At 35.7% G+C, this 21,732-nt stretch overlaps 1 protein-coding gene across 1 annotated transcript in view; it reads right to left on the minus strand.

Annotated features, from left to right (window-relative positions):
• LOC150102439 (1-phosphatidylinositol 4,5-bisphosphate phosphodiesterase classes I and II-like) overlaps window positions 1–21,732 on the minus strand; it is a 900,535-nt gene that overhangs the window by 347,404 nt on the left and 531,399 nt on the right. The window contains exons 14-15 of the mRNA XM_090399636.1: window positions 20,904–21,235; window positions 6,059–6,155 (exon numbers count right to left, since the gene is read on the minus strand). Of these exons, the coding sequence (XP_090255762.1) occupies window positions 6,059–6,155; window positions 20,904–21,235 (429 nt within the window). The remainder of the gene's footprint in view (window positions 1–6,058; window positions 6,156–20,903; window positions 21,236–21,732) is intronic.

Genomic DNA, 21,732 nt, shown 5'->3' on the forward strand with positions numbered 1-21,732 from the left:
CATAGTGAGAGTTAGTGTGAGTCAGAAGCATCCGATTCATGATATATGCACACTGAATAGCTCGCATACCGCAGTTTAACAATATCAGGCCACTATTTTTCAAAGTTTTTTTGTTATTATCATTATTATTACTATCATTATATTAATATAAGAACTTATCAGTGATTACTAGGAGTTTTTATTATTAGGTTTTTATAATTCAGGTATTTTATTTTCCAATATGTCATGATGAAGAGCCAGTTCTATAAGTCACTCGACTCCTGTGGCAAGCAGTACGAGACTAAATAGACAGAGTGAAATTATTTTTTAAGTTTCTTGAAATAATAAGGAATGGTCTGCTTTCTCTTACAATTATAATATAAGATATTCCACTGTCAACAGTTGTGATTGGTATTATGACTGTGGTATGTCAGCACAGTAAAGCACTTAAATACAGACATGAATCTCCTGGAATGTATTGATAGAATGGAAAGATGAAACTAAATGAAATCACAGTTCCTCGCCAACCATTATTATCACTCAAGACTGGCCATACATGCAAATTGAGTATTGACAGGATATCATGCATGCAGATTCAATGTGTCCACAGCTAATGAAGTAGCGATTGTTATTACTGGGCAAGAATTTAACTGCAGGGACATAATCTTATGTGGTCATGACAATAGACTGAAATGGATATGTAAGATGCATACAGCCTATGATGCACTCCAATATCCACTTTTATTTTGCAGAGGATGGATATTGCATTGATTTACCACAAATGAATCCAGAAAATGGAGAACTTACAAGTGGAAACTATTTCAGCAATGAATTTTTATGCATATTGCATGATGGTATAGATGGAAAATTTAAATCCACTACATAGATATAGTCAACTTAATCAATCAATACTGGGTTCCGAGCATCTCACATGCATAAGTTTAAACCAAAGTAAACTTTGAGTAGAAAAAATTACATATGTAACTGTGATGCATTGTGTGCTGATGAAAATATTTCAAACATTGGCCAAATTCAAATACTGCCTTCTTCTTTCAGACGATACATTAGTACCTCTGAAGTCGTTTGGCAGATTTTATCTTTTGATATTCATGAGCACCATCCAACCATAGTTCATCTTGAAAATAGTTCATCTCTGCAGAAAATGTAGGAAGCCCTCATTATTTCCACGAAAAGACTAGGGATGCAATGGTCTACGTTAGAGTGTGTGGTAGTGGTAACCTTTTAATTACTTTACGTGCAACAATAATTGGCCAAAGATTTTGGAAAATTTGCTACCCAGTAATAAGACTTATGACAGGCACAACATCACTGCAAGAGTTTTTCACAGCAAGCTGATGAAATTGATGAATTCCATCAAAAAGCACAAGATTTCTGGAGCATGGAGTGCTATATGTATTCAGTAGAATGCCTTAAAAGAGGATTGCCATAGGCTCACATATTGATTTGGCTTGAGGATAAAATCAAGAGTCATGAAATCGATTCCATTATAAGCACCGAGATACCTTCTCCTCAGCGTGAAAAAGAACTGTTCGATATTATAGCAAAACACATGGTGCATGGTCCATGCAGATCTGTTCATCCAAACTCACAATGCATGAAGTCAGGAAAGTGCCCAAAGAGATATCCAAGATCATTTATCAATGAAACTCAAACAAGTGAGAATGGATATCCACAATATCACCGATGTGCTCCTTCAGACGGTGGCTGAATTGCTACCATACATAATAGCCAAGGAACTTTTGAAATTGACAATTGCCATATAGTGCCTTATAATCTGGTTTTGTCACGAACCTTTAATGCACACATAAATATTGAAATTTTCAGTTCTGTGAAATCCATCAAATATGTATACAAGTATATCAACAAGGGCTCAGACCAAGCTATGTTTTGTTTGCAAAATGAACATAGCAAATTAGATCTATACCAAACCAGATGATACATCAGTACTTCTGAAGCCATTTGGTGGATTTTATCTTTTGATATTAATGAACACTATCCAAACGTTCATCTCAAAAATGGTCAAAGAGTATATGTCATAGAAAGTAACTCACTCAGCATAGTGAAGTCACCAAGGGACATAACATTAACAGCCTTTTTTTAAGCTATGCATCAAAGATAATTTTGCCCAAACACTGACCTATAATGAGGTACCTGGCATCAAAACAAATTTCAATGAAGAAGACAAGGTGCCAATGGATGATTGTCCTGGTTTGAAAAAGAGTGATGCTCTAGGTCTTTATAGTGTACATCCCAATAATGCTGAATGCTTTTATTTATGAATGCTCCTGATGCGTGTGAATGGACCAAATTCATTCAGTGACCTAAGAACAGTAAATGGTGTAGTACATTGGAAAAATTGGGATGCATGTCAGGCTTTGATTTGATAGAAGATGATTCTCACTGGTCCAATTGTCTCGGCAATGCAATAATTTAAAACTCACCATCACCTTTGTGCCCTTTGTTTGCTGTAATGTTGGTTCACTGCAACATGACTGACCCTCTATCAATATGGTCAACTTACAAAAATAATTTCTTGAAAGATATCTTACACCAAGAATGTTCTATTTATTCTCAGGTTCAGTTTAATGAAGCAACATATAATGGGGCATTACTAAGACTTGAAGCAATTGTTAAGTCAATAAGTGTCAAAAGTATTAAAGCTTTCAGTATTCCAATACTGAACAATCCTTTGCTTGTAGACACAAATTTAATCCGGGAAACCTCATAAAATTTTAATGAACTTCGAGATTTATTAAGTCAGCATGAACAATCACTAACTTCAGATCAAGTTGAAGTTTTTCACAACATTTAAACAAGCTGTGAAAATTAATCAGTGAAACTGTTTTTCTTGGATGCTCCAGGTGGTACAGGGAAAATATTTTTTACTAAATTTGTTATTAGCTAAGTTGAGAAGCCAAGGTAAAATCACTCTGGCTGTGGCATCCTCAGGTATAGCAGTTAGTCTATTGCAAGGTAGGTGGTCGAATTGCTCATTCTACTTTCAAAGTATCACTTACGAATGTGACTAATGATACACCTATGTGCAATATATCAAAACAAAGTAATTTGTTGAAATTATTACAAAAGGTTTCTTTGAATGTTTGGGATGAATGCACAATGTCCCATGAAACATCTGTTGAAGCAGTCAACAGAACCCTGAGGAATATCAGATTAGACAATCAAAGAATGGGTGGAATAACTGTTTTATTTGCTGGTGATTTTCGACAAACACTGCCTGTTGTATCCCGCAGAACCAGGATGGACAAAGTGAATGCCTGATTTATGAAATCCTCACTATGGCATGATATAGAGAAGTTATCTCTCAAAGCCAATATGCGTGTTCACATATGGAGACTAATGCAGATTTCTTCTCAAAAATGTTAAAAATTGGCAATGGTGAAGTAGAGCAAAGAAATGAAATGGAAAAATTATATTAACACACTTAAATATTGGGAAAATTGTCCAAACTGCAGATGAACTGTTGCACAGTGTCTACCCATCTATTGAGAACATGACAGAAAAGTTTCCTTTTTGCTTCAGAGAGAGAGAGAGTTATCCTCACACCTCGAAATGATGGCATATCAATAATGAACAAGTTGGTTCTGAATAGGGTTAATGGATCTGTTAGTGTTTACAAATCAGTAGATACTCCTATGGATGTAGATCATGCAGTTCATTTTCCCATGCAATTTTTAAATTTGCTTAATCCAACTGGATTGCTTGGTCATGAAATTAAATTGAAAATAGGTGTTCCTATTATGTTGCTCAAAATCTGCACCCCCCCCCCCCCCCCTCCACCACGAAATCTTTCCAATGGAACTAGGTTTCAAGTAAAATCATTAAAACCGAATATGATAGAAGCTATGATATTTACAGGTCCCGGTATCAGAGGAAATTGTCTTCATTCCTCAACTATCCATTTGCATTCAAACGGTTACAATTTCCAATAAGAGTTTGCTTTGCAATGACAATTAATAAAGCCAAAGGACAGATCCTTAGATATGAAGATTTAGATTTAAGAGGTGAATGTTTCAGATATAGGCAGTTATATATAGCATGTTCTCGAGTTAGCAATCCTGAGAATTTAATTATTTTTGTTGACGATGATGAAACTTCTGTTGTTGTTTACAAAGAAGTGTCATAATGCTCACAATTCTAAACCATGATGAAAGTACCGGCACCAAATATTCAAGTAAACAACCCTGAAATGAACTGCTGGTAGTATAAGTTCACCTCGGCAAAGTGGGAGGGCTCAGCTAGTAACTAATAAAAATGAAATTTTCTGTCAAAACAACAAAATTAGCATGCTGGAACTATATGGAAATAATTCAGCAACAAAATATTTTACATGTGACCATACTCAATTACTCATACACTTTTGCCTGCCATTTTAAGAAGAATAAAAATATTACACAAGTTAATGTATATCTAACATTCTGAATATCAAGTAGTTATTAGTCTCTAAACATTACGAAATCAAGATTTATATAATCCTGATTAGGAAAAAGCCATATACAGGGAATTCAAATTAAATTACTCTTGTTCAGAGCAATTTGTAGAGAGAACCAATAGAAAAATAACCTCAAACTTGGTGGGTGCCCTACCAGATCATGGGGAAGAGATTTTGATAATAAAAAGTTTAGTTAAAAAATGGCAGATAGGGGAAATACGCCGCTGTAAGCAGGATAAAGTTACATTAATGTGAACTGGATGGTATGTGATTATGAAATGAATCAGAACCAATGACAAATGAAAATTATTCATTGATGTTCATTTTGCTCAGTTCATAAAATAATGTGATATAAAAAACAAAGCAATTAGCTGGCATGCTGCAAGGGGCTGTCCAGCAGATCTGGATGATCAATGGAAGTGACATTCAATGTGTTAGCCTTTGTGCAGGACCAATAGCTAATACTGCCATGCAGTGGAATGCAACTGATCTGTTGAAAAGTTTCACACATGATGCATGGTTTTGTCTTTCAAATCTACCAGGTGAAGAACACTGCCTGACACACCATGCTTTTGAGGTAATCCCAAAGCTAAAAATCACGGAGGTTAAGGTCTGGTAAGAAAATGAGCAACTGATTACTCTATCCTTTGGGAAATGTTGATGCAATAATTGTTGAACTTCACATCCTATGTGGGGAGGTACTCCATCTTTTATCAACACTGTTGTGTTCAGGCACCCTCTTTGCTGCAGTTGTGAGATAATGAAACTACTCAACATCTCCTGACAGCACACAGCATGCACGCATGGCTATGTCCTGACAGCATGCAGCTGCGATCGTGCAAGGTCACAAGTCTGGTTTGATGGATTTCTTTGAAGAGTAAGGGAACTTGTTGAAATGCACAGGGGTTCTCTGTAGCCTAGATCTGGCAGTTATGAATAATGTTTATTGTTCCACAAAGATGAAAATGTGCTTCATCACTCCAAAGGATGTTCCAAGGCCAATCCTCACCCACCTTTATGTGTGCCAGAAATGTCAATGCAAACATTTCTTGGATGCTGGTATCTCCAGTATGCATCTCTTGTATGTGGCTGAGTTCACACTGGTAGCAATGCAATGCTTTATGCAAGTAGTATGAACCTACAGCATTACAACATCTCAACAACTGCAGTCATTTGTGTAATTTCAGATTTATGCCAGCTTCCTGGTTGGACTGTCAAACTGGCTTTTTCTTCAAATCAGCGAACTATTCATCACACTGCATTTGATGCCACTGGGCCTTTTCACAAAGAGTCTTTAGGTATCTATACTTGCGATGTGTTGCTGGAGCATTTTCCACATTCCTATAGAAACGCCTCACCAGCAAGGCACATTCCTTCATTTCTACTGCCTTACGGCTCATGTGGTATGCAAAATTCACTATCTTTTCTTGCTAACAGCACTACATTTTCCCTATCACTTATTTTTTTTAACTTTTTTTTTTTATTGTCAATATTTCTTTTCAATGAACCAGTACCTACCAAGTTGAAGTTCTCTCTACAGACCACTCTGAATAAGGGTACTTTAATTTGAAGCACCCTGTACATTTTTGAAACTTATTCACTACTTACTTTCTGCATATTCAAAAGAGTGAAATCTCACAGGTTGAATATAATTTACAAGAGCAGACATCTCAGCCCCAGCTTCTGATTCCTTGGCAGCTGTTCCCTTCACAAATACATGAATTAAAAGATGAATGTATTAATATCTTCATAGCTTAATAATTAAAAACAATTTATTTTACATATTTTAGAAACTTACAGAATATTTTACCAAATTTATGTAAACAATGCAATGTTTACATAAATGATTGTGTTATCACAGGCTTATTTCCCCATGTCAATGAATATCAATTACGAAAACTCCTAACGAAACAAGACATCAGCCTCGATTAGTGGAAATGATCAGTAATTCAATAATCTCACACATCACGTAATTTTATGTTCTTATTCTGCAGAGAATAATCTTAATTCATTTGGCAAAACTCAGGAGGCCTGAAGTGACCTGTTTATCGAAATATGTTATACAATGTGGAGGAAGTCATCAACATTTTAGGAAGTTTGCTCCCACAAGACATTACTTCTCTGTTCCGTCATTGTTTAACATCAAACTTTTTCTTATGAAATAAAACCATATATCAGCAATTGACTGGCCTTGAAATGGGTAGCCCCCCCCCCCTCTCTCCATCTTGTGCTGATTTCTTTATGGAGGATTTTGAAAGTAAAATCTTATCTCAAACAGACCCTAAACCGACAGTATGGTGGAGATACATGGACGATATCTTTATTGTTTGGAACCACACAAAAAAGGACCTGTTCGACTTTCTTAACAAAATCAACTCTCTACACCACACAATCAAATTCACTCTAGAATTTGAAAAAGATAACCAATTACCATTTCTGGACACTTTAATTAAGAAGCTTCCGAATGGTGGTATCAACCTCTCAGTTTGCCGCAAACCTACCAATACAGGACGTTATTTACATTTCACTTCCTGCCACCACATTTCTCAGAAACTTAGTATTGTACACATGCTGAAGAACTATGCCTCTCTCCTCACAACAGATCAACAAGACCTCCAGGAAAAACTATCCCTGATATCTACAACCTTACCATGAATGGATTTCCTCGAAGACTCGTCCACAAGATACTTTTCTCTGAACCCTGACAAAGACAACGACATGATATACGTTATATTTCTACCATCGTCATTCCATGCTTAGGGACAGTTTCCAATAAGATTGCTACACTCCTTAGACCACATAAATACGAGTGGCCTTTAAACCTACAGAAACGATTAGACAATTCTTAAGATCTCCAAAAGACAGCCATCATTTCTCCAAATATGCTGGAATTTATAATATATCCTGCTCATGCGGCTTGAATTACATCGGCCAAACTTCAAGGAGCCTTGAAATTAGGCAAAAAGAACACATAGGTGACATCAATAATAACAGAGAAGAAAAATCGGGGTTAGCTTTTCATTTCTCAAGAACGAACCATACTATAGAGTGGGATAGAAGCACAATTCCTTACATGGAGGAGGACTTCCGCTCCCGAATTTTTAAGGAGGCCACAACAGTTGCCCGCTGTATACAAAACCTTAACACGAACAAGGACTAATCTTGCCCATGATCTGGAAGACCCTTATTAGATCTCTCAACTCGCCAAAACTGAATTACAGTGCCAACTATAGAACGTTCCTAAATAACAACAAGTGATATCATGCACGCTCCATGCATGTATTGTATACACACCATTCTTTGTTTAATATAATTGGAATCGGTTGATTATAGTTTGTAACAGTTTTTTACTTTTTAGTGCCTTACATCAGTTATGTACCTTAAAGATGCCAACAGCCTTAGTTGGTGAAACTAGTTGGTATAACATAGTTGTTTATTATATGAACCTTGATCAACAGAATCCCATTAAAAGTCATTCCAGAGCTTTTTGGTCAAGAAAATTAAACATTTTTTTTAACATGAATATATCCCATGTCTAGGTCATTAAGTTCCTGTAAATTTTATTTTGTCTTCAAAGTTGCTAAATGATTGATTTCTCCTCGTAACTTTGTAAGCGGTTCGAAACACTTTTCCTTTTACGTCTTTATTACAAAACAAAGTATTTAGGAAAACTTTCTCTAATGTTTCGTTTTTTGCTTCAGATTTTATTTTTTGGCATGCTTTGTACATTGCACTCTCTTTATGATCGTAAATCTTTTTTCTTAATGACATTAACTGTTGTTTGCGAGATTCTCCAAAATGACTGATTTTACCATTTGCCCACTCCACTGAAATTTTCATTCCCATATGTTTATCTATGGTAAGACTTCCGACATCACAACACACTTAACAGCCCAACGTTTTATTCTTGACATACAGCCACTTATTTCTCACGCAGAAGTAATTTTTGTGGGAGAGAAACAGAATTCAAAAGTGACTTCTGTTGAGATACTTAAGAAGTATCTCAACAGAAGTCACTTTTGAATACAGATTACAAGAATATAATTTCTTGTATTGGAAAGCATAATATACTTTCCATCCAAGATCCAGCTACATTTGGGCCAATCATTATCAGAATCTGCTTCCTTTTGACTACGTGGATCTTCGGTCTTGGGATCCTCTTCACCGAGTGTATTTTCGGTGCTAGTTTTCTATTTTACAGGATCACAAGTAGATTCGACAATTTCTACTTCTTCAGCCTTCCTTTTTTTACTCATTGGCATTAAGTAACCACTTATTTTACTCATTTTGAGCAATGATTGCACTGATTTAACTTAGATTATTTCAAAACTCACGTGAACACCTTCCTGTTGCAGAGTGAATATAGAACTGATAAACTGATATTGGAAGCAATCGGAAATGAACACAACTTCCTGTTTCCGGTTGCATACCAACCTATGAAACAGGAAAGCAGGGTACCAACTTATGAGTAATCAAAACTGAAAATTCAATTTGTGAACACAGTGCCATCTACCAGAATATTAATAATATTTATAATACATTTTGCTGTCAATAATTCGCAAATTTTTAAAAACTTAAGAAAAAAGTTGCGGTACTGCCAGAAAAAAAGCACAGATTTTAACTACGCATGAGCAAACAAAAGGTTGCACATGAAATACTGTCATGATAAGCAGAGCAGTTAACTTTACATCATTGGTCTGTATCTCATAATACATATCCTCTTCTTAAGTATGCATAATGCTTCAATATTATGATGGTAGTTACTATCCCAAATAATTCTGACTATTGTTTATTGAGGTGTCCTCAGTGGAAGCTAGATCTGTACTGACAATGAGAGTTATCTCAACAGAAGTCACTTTTGAATACAGATTACAAGAATATAATTTCTTGTATTGGAAAGCATAATATACTTTCCATCCAAGATCCAGCTACAACTATCCGTAACTTACAGTATGATTAAAATAAGGTGAATGCACCATTATGCTACTTATATATGGAAAATGCATTCTGCTCTCAACATCTCCATGGATTTAAGCTTCCCATTGACCCATCAAAATTTTTCCTCCTTTCATCTTTCAATATCATAATATCTGAAGAATGGCTTCAGATATTAGATCCTGTGGTAATTCACCTGTAACATCCCTCTTGACTTGGTAAGTATCGTCAGTGTGAAGTTTCAGTAGTTGTGGATATTCCTAGATTAAGTGCTTTTTCTGGGTGGTCTGCAGTCCAATGAACATTGATCAAGATACATCTCGCTCTTGAGGTAATCATTTATTGCAGGATCCACCCAACTTTTTAATACCCTTCTCACATTTGGGGTAGTAATAAAAAATTCTCTCTCAAAATGCTTAAAACTATCCTAAAATGGCAGGGTTGGGGAGGGGGCATCCAGTTAAAAGATGCTTCTCCCCCACAACTTTAATGACTTTGACTTTCGCTTAGCTGTTTTGTTTCTGCCTGATATCTCATGGGTGCTAGTCTGTCAAAATGGCATTAATTATTCCTCCACTTTCCTTTAATCCTGTAAAAAATGACTAACTAACACCTATAAGCAATCCAGTTTCAAAGCTACTAAACCATCATCTATTCCTTTATCACACTGTTTAATCAAGAACTACAATTTCCACAGGGAGGCTACATTTCTTAGGAAAACAGCAGGATTGATATAGGATTGCAGAATGCTGTGTGCGGTTGCTATTAAAAACAAATCAACTAATCACAACATTCTTAGCTAAATTTAATAAGAATAAATTATTTTATAGAAATATGTAATACTAGTGGACAGAAACTGCTATTTTCTTAATAGAAAAGTGGTATATATAATTATGTACAATTTCTCCTTTAAGATTAGAGATGATATTAATGATACAGTTAGAATGCAAAGTAAGAGTTAATAATTTAGACTTGAACAAATTATTTAAAATTTGACAGTATAAAATGCAAGAGGATATGGGAAAAGTTACTGGAAATTTCTTCCAATTTCTTTCTGGGAGAAAAGAAACTGGAAGAAATGAAAACAAAAAATTAGAAAGTAAAATAAAAGAATGCTATGACAGTGAATGAGTTCAAGGCAAGGTATGATAGATACTGTGAGAATGTCGAATAGTTGTGTGGACATGATGTTTAGGGCCTCCCTCGATGAGTCTAAGAACTCATTGGAGTCGCCTGTAGTAGTAGTAATAATAATAATAATAAAAAGCTGTAGGTCTGTTTTCAGGATAATGATAAAAACAAATTGAGAACAAAGGCCATGATTACAAATGACTTAATACACAATTTGTATAGAAGGAATGTGTGCAGTTTTATGGTATGTACACATATGGAGTGAATTTGATAGAAGTCCTTTCATCCATAACTGATGGATTGCATTAAAATGTATACAGATTGTCTGGAGAAAGTTTTGTTTGGTGAGAATGAAATGGCAAAATCAGGGAAACAAAGGATGGAGGAAGGCAGATAAACATGTCTGTAGACACATGAGCAAGAGTGTGAATGAGAAAGATCAAAGAACATGCTGAATATCATTTCTCAGATCTCAAATTTGAATGACAGCACAGCCATTTAAGATGCAAGGGTATCTGTGGACTAGAATAAATATTACAATGCATGTATACTGTTGACAAAAGATCAGAACAAGGGAGAAGAATTTTGGCATTGATTAGTTTGACCTGATCAAAAATTCTTGACATAAGTAAGCTTGGTTGACAAAGAAAGATATCATTGCACAGATAGAATGTAAGAGATATTGTATTTTCAGGCAGGAGAGAGAGAGAGAGAGAGAGAGAACATGATGGAGGATATTGCTAATGATAGTAGAAGAATGCAAGAGGATGTGCAAAAGATGTGGATCATAAGCATTGCATTAGTCAATAAGCACAGTTAGTCTTCCTAATGATTATGGAAGACTCAAACTACAGGAATGCAGATTGAAGAAGTAGGATAGGACACATAGGAAAAGGGAATTATATACTACCGAGAGATAATTACATAACACAGCATGTTAGATAAGGGTTCTAGGGAAAATGTCAGATCAGTTAAAAACATCAAAGAATTTCCCATAATGAAGGTAGCTGACACTTTGCCTCTGATTGAGGAGAGTGATCATGCAGTTTTGCCCTGAGAGGTGGCAGTTACAATTTGAGTGGGTAGTAAACTCGGTGTGAGCTGAATGGTGTGGAAACATTTGTCTCCTGATAATGTGACAAGAGGGTATTTCTTAAATAAATAGCAAATAGTGAGAGGACTGTTTAGACATCAGGAATATCCCAGACTTGATTAAAAATCACAATTTAATATGAATAAAACAAACTAATTTATACATACAAAAGGTTGACGATCACATTAACTTGCAGGATGATTTAAATAGGACAGTATGGGCAAAACATAATGGATGTCAATTCAATGTGTAAAGTTATGCATTTTGGAATACAAAGATTACAAGCTGTGTTCCACACTGAGGAGAATTGCACACCAGGAAATTGATGAAGCCAGGGATTTGGGGGGTGGTAATATATAGAAAGCTGAAGTTTAGAGAACACATTGTTAAAGTAGACAGGTGAGCACAGAGGATTACTTGATTATTAAACTGAGATAAGGGAATTATCATTTCTCTTTATAAAGCTTTGATATGACACATCTAGTCTTGTCTGGTCATCTGGGTTTCTTAGGGATGAGGAAATGGTGGAGAGGAACCAGAGACGAGTGACCAAGATGATGAGTGGTCTGTGGAATGCTCCCTATGAGGATAGATTGAGGGTTTGTGGAGTGCAAAAGTTGGTTGATAGGCAAAAAAAAAAAAAAAAAAAAAAATAGGGGTGGGTATGATAGAAGCATTTAAGTTACTTAAAGGATTTTATAGAACTGATGCAGGGGAAATGTTTCAACACTTGGCTAGTGGAAGCAGAACAAGAGGTCATTCCTGGACGATAGGCAAGGATTAGATTTTTTGCTTGGAGAGTGGTGAATAAATGGAATGGGTTGTCTCAGTCAGTTGTAAGGGCTTTGTCTGTTAATGGTTTCAAGGAGAGATATGACATATATATATATTGTGCTGATAGTTTGGTACTCCTATGATGAGTCTTAAAACTCCATGGAGGTGTCTGTACAATAATAATAATAATAACTTAAATAACATTAAGCAATATGCTCTTAAGCACAACAAATCAACCAAGGTCACTCATTTAACTTTAAGCAGTATTTAAATCTTATCTTACTGGCAAAGTTTGGCATCCAACAATAGCCAGAGATTACTTCTCAGTCTAAAGTCATCCTTACTTGGATATTTTAGTTCACAACACTATCTCATCATCATCAAAATCCTGCCATGTACCCTCAAGGGGTGTACAGGATATGACAGTACTACACGAAAAATTTACATAATTACTAACTTCCTATCTACAATTTTCCTCCAGATCAGTCTGTTACTTGTCAAGACTCCAACATTATCAGTTCTTATATTTCTATCGTCTAAGGCACTTTGTACCGTATCAATCCATCTATATCTCGGTCTTCCTCTGGGTCGTTTTCCTGCCAACCTGGCAGAGAACACTTGTTTTGCTAATCTTTCCTCTCCCATTCTATTTAAGTGACCATACCACCTGAGATTAGCTCTGCTAACGCATTCCTGGATGCTGACAATGTCAAGTTCTTTCCTAATATCCTCATTTTTAATATGATATTGCCATTGATGCCATCTGTTCACGCCTCTAATCTTTCTCAGGACAATCATATCTGCGGTCTCTAGTCTTTGGTCAAGTGTTTTACTTCTGACCCAGCTCTCAGATCCATAAGTTAAAACTGGTTTGAACACTGTCTTGTATACAGCTAATTTAGTGTTCCAACTAATTTCTCTCTTATTCCATATGAATTTATTCAATTGACTTCCCACCATACCAGCTTTGCTGATTCTGTTGTCTATTTCTATATTTAATTTACCATCTTCAGTAAAAATCGTGCCTAAGTAGCTGAAATGTTTTACTTGTTCCACAGGTTCTCCATTCACAACACAGTTGACATTTTCAATGATTCTGCCTATTTTCATTGTCTTTGTCTTTTTATTGCTGACCTTCATACCATATCTATTACAACAGCAATTGAATTTAGTCAGAGAATCTTGCAGACTTGTAGCGGATTTATTTAGAAGTATAACATCATCCGCATAAAGCAAAGCACTGACATTAACATTTCCAATTTTGATATCAGGTTTAATACCACTTTCCTTCATAATGTGATCCATATAGATAATGAATAACAGAGGGGATAATACATCCTTGTCTCACACCAGATTTAACATTAAACCATCTTCCTGTACTTCCTTCAATTCTAACTGCTGACTTACAACTCAAATAAAGACTAAGTATTGCTTGATATAATGCCCCATTGACACCATATAACTGCAGCGTATTGAATAGCTTCTCTCTTGGCACCTTGTCATATGCCTTTTCCAAATCAACAAAACTTAAATACAGATCTTTGTTATATTCCCATGCTTTCTCGACTATTTGTCATAAAGTGAAGATCTGATCCTGACAGCCTCTATTTGACCTGAATCCAGCTTGTTCCTCACCAAGCTTTTCCTACACAATTCTTCTCAACCGTTTCTCAAGTATACTTGCATAGATCTTGGCAGGAACACTCAGTAGGGAAATACATCTGTAATTCTCACATTCAGTTTTATTTCCCTTTTTATACATGGGTACTATGAGAGCTCTACTCCAATCATCGGGAATTCGTCCCTCTGTCCAGGCTTTCTGAACTATGCAGTGCAGCCACTGTAAGACTCTTATACCAACATACTTCAGCATTTCTGGTCGAATATCATCTACTCCTGCTGCCTTTCCACATTTCAAGCCTTTGATGGCTTTTTCTACTTCAAGTATGAATATGTATTCCTGACTGCATGCCTAGTCAGTGTTTTTTTATCACTGTGCTGTCATCACTGCTTGTTTCATTTAGCAGTTTTTCAAAGTAATTACTCCACACTTCAAGGATATCTTTTTCTCCTGTTTTCATGTCAACTTTATCATCTCTAACTCCTTTTACAGCACTCTTTCCTCCATTCCTAAGTTTCTTGAACAACCTCCAGAATATTTTGCCACCTTCTTGATATTTATTTTCTATATTCTTGCCAAAGTCCTCCCATGACTTTTGTTTAGCTAGTTTTACACACTGTTTAGCTTTCTTACATTTGTCTCTGTATTCTGTAAGAGTAAAAGCTGACTTATTTGCCAGGAACTTTTGATATGCTTTCTTCTTTTCCTTCACTGCCTCTTTAACTTCTTGTGTCCACCAGGGAGTTCTAATTTTTTTATCCTTGCAGACAACTTCACCACATGCCTCTCTGGCAGAATCAATCAATGTTTTCTTCAGAGTTTGCCACTGAATCTCCAAGGTTTGATTCCTGTTCTCAAACTCTTTCATTTTCTTTTCAATAATCTTTCTGTATTTTAGTCTACAGTTCACATCTGAGAGCTGCTCAACTTTTATTCGCTTTAAACCTTTCTTACATGTTATTCTTTTCAATATGAAATTCAATTTTATCCTGCTCAAGACTAAATAGTGATCACTTCCAATTTCAAATCCTCTGTACACTCTGGTGTCCTGCACCAGGGAGAAAACACCACTATCAACAATAACATAGTCAATGAGACTTTTCTTATTCCTAGCCTCTTCTCTCCATGTGAATTTGTGCACATTTTTATGTTGGAACATGGTGTTAGTAATAACCAGTCCATGTCCTGAGCAGAAATCCAACAGATATTTGCCATTATTAGCTTTGCTCTTTTCTCCAAATTTTCCCAAAATATTTTTGTATGTCTCACAATGATTTCCTACTCTGCTATTTAGATCCCCAACAAGGACCAACTTTTCATTTTTCATTGTGTCAGTTGCTTTTTCTAAAGCGTCAAAATATTCCTCCACTTCTACCTTAGTAGAACCTTCTGTGGGACCATAGGCACAAATAAGTCTCATTGTCCAGTTCCCCATTCTCATATTTGCCCACATTACTCTACTTGAGACTGACTGCCATTCAAGAAGATTAGCCTCGTATTTTGTGTTGAATACTATGGCTACTCCTTCTTTTCCTTGATTGTCATTGCCTGAATATAACATTTTGTATTTACTGCTCAGAAAGATCTCACCAGTTTTGGTCATTTTTGTTTCAGTCACCCCTATTATGTCGATCTGGTACTTATCTAATTCCTCAGCTAGCTTAATTTTTTCTTTGCCATTCAGGCTTCTTACGTTGATAGTACTGATCTTTAACTCTGGTGATGTTGAGTTGGGGTTTGTTTTCAGATTTGTTCCAGTAGCTGACTTTTCGCTGTTTGCCCTGGTTCCCTGGCAAAAACAACGGGGGCCTTGTTTAACCGGGCGACGCACCAGCCGGCATGAAATTTTGTCATGGTGTACCATCATTTTTTATTTTGGTTTAACCAATAAGAATACAATTTGGTCGGCTAAATCCCAAATTGCCAGCCCATCCTCGTTCGTTCAGTATCAAAGTAGATACCCAACAGGGTGCACCACAAGAAGGTGAGGATTGGACATTAGGTCAGAAGCCCTGGTCGGTTCTCCGCATTCCTTTAAAGGCTATGTGGAGGTCTCCTCTCAGTTATACAGCTTTGACCCTTAAGCACCCCACAACACTATCTAAACAATGTAATTTAACATGCTTACACTGATAGTCCTTTGTCAAATTACAATTAGTAGGGGGGGAGAGGGGAGAAGAGGAAGTCTATACTCACTAAGAGTATCCAAACATGATAAACACTGTTCTCTGAAAGATTCTCAGGTTAGCTGAAGAAACTGCGTTCTTCTTCTTTAGTGACATTAGCATCTTATTGAAAGTTAACACTATCCACTATAACTCCTCAGTTTCCATGACTGACAAGTTTTTTTATCATCCTGGGTCTACAGAAGAGTTACTTTACAACATGATGAGTTATTTCCTTCTGTGATCATTACTAGAGACCTCTACTGAAGACACTTCTTTCATTAGATGAAAAGTTTCTACTGACAAATCAAGTTTTTCTCTGTCCTAATCAATTCCCTATGTCTTCTCTTTTCTTGAAGAATAAATACGTTCTCCTCTATGTGTGCCCATTTTTTATGTCCTTCTGACATCTCTTATTTGGTGTAACATTTCTTTGTGTGCCTCATGGTCTTTATGACTCCCTCCTTGTGTGTGGTGTGGTGTGACCATAACTTTATCACTCTTCTTCATCCTTGTCTGTGTCTAACTGTCTTGTTAGTACTTATGTCCTCCAGTTATGTAACTGTGAATGTGCAACATTGCAACTACTGCTATACTAATAATCTGTATGATAGAACATTCCGTGGAGCATAGCTGGTATTGTTTGGATGATGCTTATTAATAATTTGGGTGTCTTATTTATGAATCACCGGTGAGAATGCTTGGATGATGTTTATTCTTATTCTTTTACATTTGTAAGAAATCAAGTGTAGCAAAGTTCTTATTGAATAGTATTGAAATCTTACAGTGGCTAAGCATATGAATTTTCAATTAAAGAAGGGATATTATGTGAAACTACAATGATAGAGATTATGACAAAACTTCAGGAGACAGCTTGGAGCAGTACCATGCTATTGAAAAAACTGAAAGAGAAGAATTAGAAAAATAATTCACGGGAAATTATTAAAGAGTATTTCAGGAAAGCAGTATTAGTATTATATATGTGTTGAAAAGTGGATGGCAGCCAGGAGACAAATCTGGAGCTGGAAGGAAATGTCATCAGGAAGGTTAAGGGCTTTAGATACTTAGGTTCAACAATGAAAGAGGATGGAGAGGTTCAGAAGGAAGTTGGATGCAGGACACAAGCTGGAGTGCTATGTGAAGGTGCCGATCAATCTAAAAGGCAAAATATACAGAACAGTAGTGAGACCAGCTATGACGTATGCTATGGAAACTGTGGTCCTGAGGAAAAATAACATCAGTAGGATGGAGGTAGCAGAGATGATACTGCTTAAATAGATGTGTGGAGTGGCCAGAAAGGATCACCTGAGAAATAACTATGTAAGGGGAATGGTGAAAGTTACGAACTTAGGAGCGAAGATACAGGAGGCAAGGTGGTGGAGGGAGGAGGACTTGAGGATGAAGAACTTGGGTGTGGTTGCAGCCCAAAAACAGGAGGATGTGGAGGAGACTCACTAAAAACAGCGACCATACTTAAGTGGGACAAGCTACAGAAGAAGAAGTATTAGATTGTATACATTGCATTATTATGCAGAAGCTGCAAAAGAAGAAAATGTTTTGAAGGATATATACGGCAAAGGGAGATTAGCATGGATGAAGGTAAAATCAGATTCCCAAAGAATGTTTTTGTTATATGGCAAGCAAAATGAACTGTGAAGAGTAAGGAAGTGATAGAAATAACTGAATTACTAAGTTACCTTGAAAGTATGTATCCTCCAAGGTTCTATGACACAACAGTGGCATGTGTAGTGTGAGCAAGCGGTTAGAAAGAAGTAGTGCTAATCCACTGACTGATGCGGCAGGAATTGAAATGAAAACAGAGATAGATAACTTGGAGGTGTTTAGAATATTAAGAACTCTCAAAACAGACATGGGGGTTAATGAAATATCGGCCTATGTGTTATGGGAAAGTGCAAGAAAAATCAAAGCACACCTAATCAGGCTGTATGTTGGTTTGTACATTAATGATATTTAGAATGATCTGGGGGGAAGGTGGTTTTCAGCTGCTTACAGATGATGCTAAACAATAAACATGAAATTCTACTGGAAAATTTGAACAGAGTGACATTGTAGGCAAAAGATAACAGTTGGCAGTTTAACATCAATATATCCAGGTTGTAATATGAAAAGATTGCAAAAACTGTGATGTTGGGACTGCACTGCAAGAAATTGATATGGCTAGGAATTTGGGAGAGATGGTGGTGGACAGGGAATTGAAATTTAGAGGACTTATCACAAAAGTGGAATAAATGGCCAAAAGGATCAAATGAATGTTAAAAAACCCTATACTCACAAACAGGATAGAGGTCATTATCCCTCTTTATAAGCTTTGATATGACTATATTGACTACTGTGCACAGATTTGGTTGCTGGTTTTTTGGGGGATGTAGAAGTAGCAGTGAAGAAGAAGATACAAAGATGAATAACCAAAATGACTGCTGGTTTGTAGAGTGCTTCATATGATGATAGACTGAAGATTTGTGGATTATATGTTTATCTGATAGGCAGAGAAGAGTGTGTGAGGGGGGGATATGTACTGCTTATTATCCTATACCAAATTTGTAACAGCAATTATTTAATTTGGCCAAAGACTAAGACCTTTTTTTTTAGCAGATTTAATAGTGAGCTCGGTAGCTCCTATTTGAATATTAGGTTTTATATCATTTTTCATAATAATGTTGTCTGCATAATTATAAATACTTGTGTAGAGGCTTAAGTACTGTGAGGACATTATGTTGGAGGTTTAATGGATTTTTTACAACACTCAAAAAGAATTAAATTAGAATTTAATACTTCCTATATTTCGTCCTAGTCACTAGGACATCTACGGGGATTACAAAAACAATTAATGTAACATGCACACAAAAACTGAGGACATTATGTTGGAGGTTTAATGGATTTTTTACAACACTCAAAAAGAATTAAATTAGAATTTAATACTTCCTATATTTCGTCCTAGTCACTAGGACATCTACGGGGATTACAAAAACAATTAATGTAACATGCACACAAAAACTTACAATACTGATGATCAGTATTGTAATCCCCGTAGATGTCCTAGTGACTAGGACGAAATATAGGAAGTATTAAATTCTAATTTAATTCTTTTTGAGTGTTGTAAAAATCCATTAAACCTCCAACATAATAATTATAAATAATTGAAGATTGCATATAACCTTGCATTACACCTTTATCTACACACACACACACACACACACACACACACACACACACACACACACACACACACACACACACAACTATTTGTCACAAGGTAAAACTATATAGGAAATCCATCTAATAACTCATATTCTATTTATTTCCCCTGTTTTATAAATTATTTTAAGGAAGTCTTTATAACCTATAGAAACATTTCAAGTTACAAAATGCTAGAATATCAGAAGAAAGATAATTATGTGTATAATTCTCTTTGCTGACTACAAGACTTTCCCTAGGATCTGTTTCAGGCAACTGCTCAATTGATCTTTGCTGCATGTAAGTGGGAATTATTTCCAGAAAATGTTGAGTTTTAATCCCACAAACAACAGAGAAAAAGTGAACCATAGAGTACTCAAATGCAGATAATAAGGACTTAGGATCATTATATGACACAGCAGCTATCTGCTTTACTTTTAAATCGATATCTTGAATATCATCATTACCTATAAACTTGACTATCAATGATGACTAATGGTAGAGCAGGTTTAGCTAAGGTTAAAAGAGTTCTACATATTCCCTTTGGGAAACAAATGCATTAGAGGACTTTTTTTTGTAGATGAAAGCTCCACTCATATCTAGGAATCACATAAACTTTCACACTACAAGATTTCTGAAATTTAGATTAAACACACCATCTCCTCCAGCTGCTTTTACATGTTTCAAGCTTCCAATGAATTTGTTTTTCCTCAAGTATTCCTGATTGCATTACTCCTGGCTATTTTCTTTGGCTGTTCTACCATTCTGTTATCTTACTTAAAATAAATAAATTAATTTCAAAAATGTTTTAAAAATTCTCAATCTTTAACAAATCAATAAAATTAAATTTTCATAGAACACATCCTCTTTCATACATCTGAGACCAAATAAGAAACTACAAAACTGTGTTCTATAACAACAGATTTTACATGTTGCATGAGTAATGAAGTTGGTACCATTGCTACAATCCTTTTCTTAATGATAATGTAGTAATTTATTTTTTCTATTTGAATGTAGAAATTTCAGGTCTTAGTCAAGCAGACTGAAATATTTTTATCATTTCAGGATGTCCAAGAGTAATTCAATTTGGTATTGTTTTTTTTTGAGCTTGTCATTATAAAATATATTAACAGACTAAATGAAATAAAACAACTGAGGCCAATGTTGCATATAAGAATGATTTAATACTTAATTATCAGAATCCTCTGAAAGGAAGAGCATCGACATATTTAAAAAATGAATGAGTTTTTTTTATGCAGTTCAAAATGACAAGTTTCCCTATTTTGATGCTAAGTTATAGACATGAAGAAATTTGTATTTATGAGGTTTCACAAGCACTTTTAGACTATTTAAATATACTCTCATCTCTTGCTGAAAAGATTTGTGTCTTCATACCACATGCTAAGGATATGCTAATTAAAATTAACAGTAAATAGCTAATTAGTTTATTTTGACATTAATCAGTCACATACATCCAAGTTAACATTCAAATGCTGAAAAAAATTTTTTGCATCACAGACACACATAACACATCCTTACCTCATTTTGGTCTTCACCTTGCCTATCTGTCTGTTCTTCATCCTCAGAAACAGATTCTGTGTCTGATTCATCAATATCACAGCTTAAGCTTTGACTTTTAGCAGTAGAATCTTCCATACCATTCACAGCTGCTACAACACTGACACCACCATCAGGGCCCTCTTCTACAGTTCCATCTGGTCCACCTCCTGGATCACCTTGCCCACCATCATCACTACTGGCAGCAGCTAATCTTGCCCTTTCAGGGGTAGGTGGAGGCTGAGATGATTCTTCCTCCTCTTCATCATCATCCTCATTTTCTTCTTTTCCAGGAGCAGTGCCTGGCTTGCGCCCTGTTAAATTAAAATAATTTGAAGTCATATTACATACACTGTATTCTTAAATAAAGCATTAAGAGATAAAACAATGTTTATTTCCATTTACCAAATGTAATTTTCATAATTTTCTAATCCTAATATATGTTTAAATGGCAAAACTGAAGTAATTCTCATGTGAATGCAATCTTTATTCCTTATTTATCCAAAACTTAGTTTCTTAATTATATATAAGGTGGTTCAAGAGAATGTTGACAAAGCATTGTCTTGAACACAATATCTATCATACCTCTCCTTGAAACTATTAACAGATAAAACACTTACAACAGACTCAGGCAACCCATTCTATTCATTCATGTGTTGTCTGAGTTGGTTGCTAGTGCTTTATTTATTTGTTAATGTTTCAAGGAGCGGTACGATATCCACATGTCATCCACCGAAGAGAAAAATCTAGTCCTCGCATCCTTGCTAACCATGCTCTTACCCAACTATAAGGGATGATCTCTTGTTCTGCT

The sequence above is a fragment of the Typopeltis vanoorti genome, chromosome 10 (assembly GCF_054136105.1).
Source record: "Typopeltis vanoorti isolate ZY-2024b chromosome 10, IOZ_Tvanoo_1.0, whole genome shotgun sequence".
Lineage (NCBI taxonomy): Eukaryota > Metazoa > Arthropoda > Arachnida > Uropygi > Thelyphonidae > Typopeltis > Typopeltis vanoorti.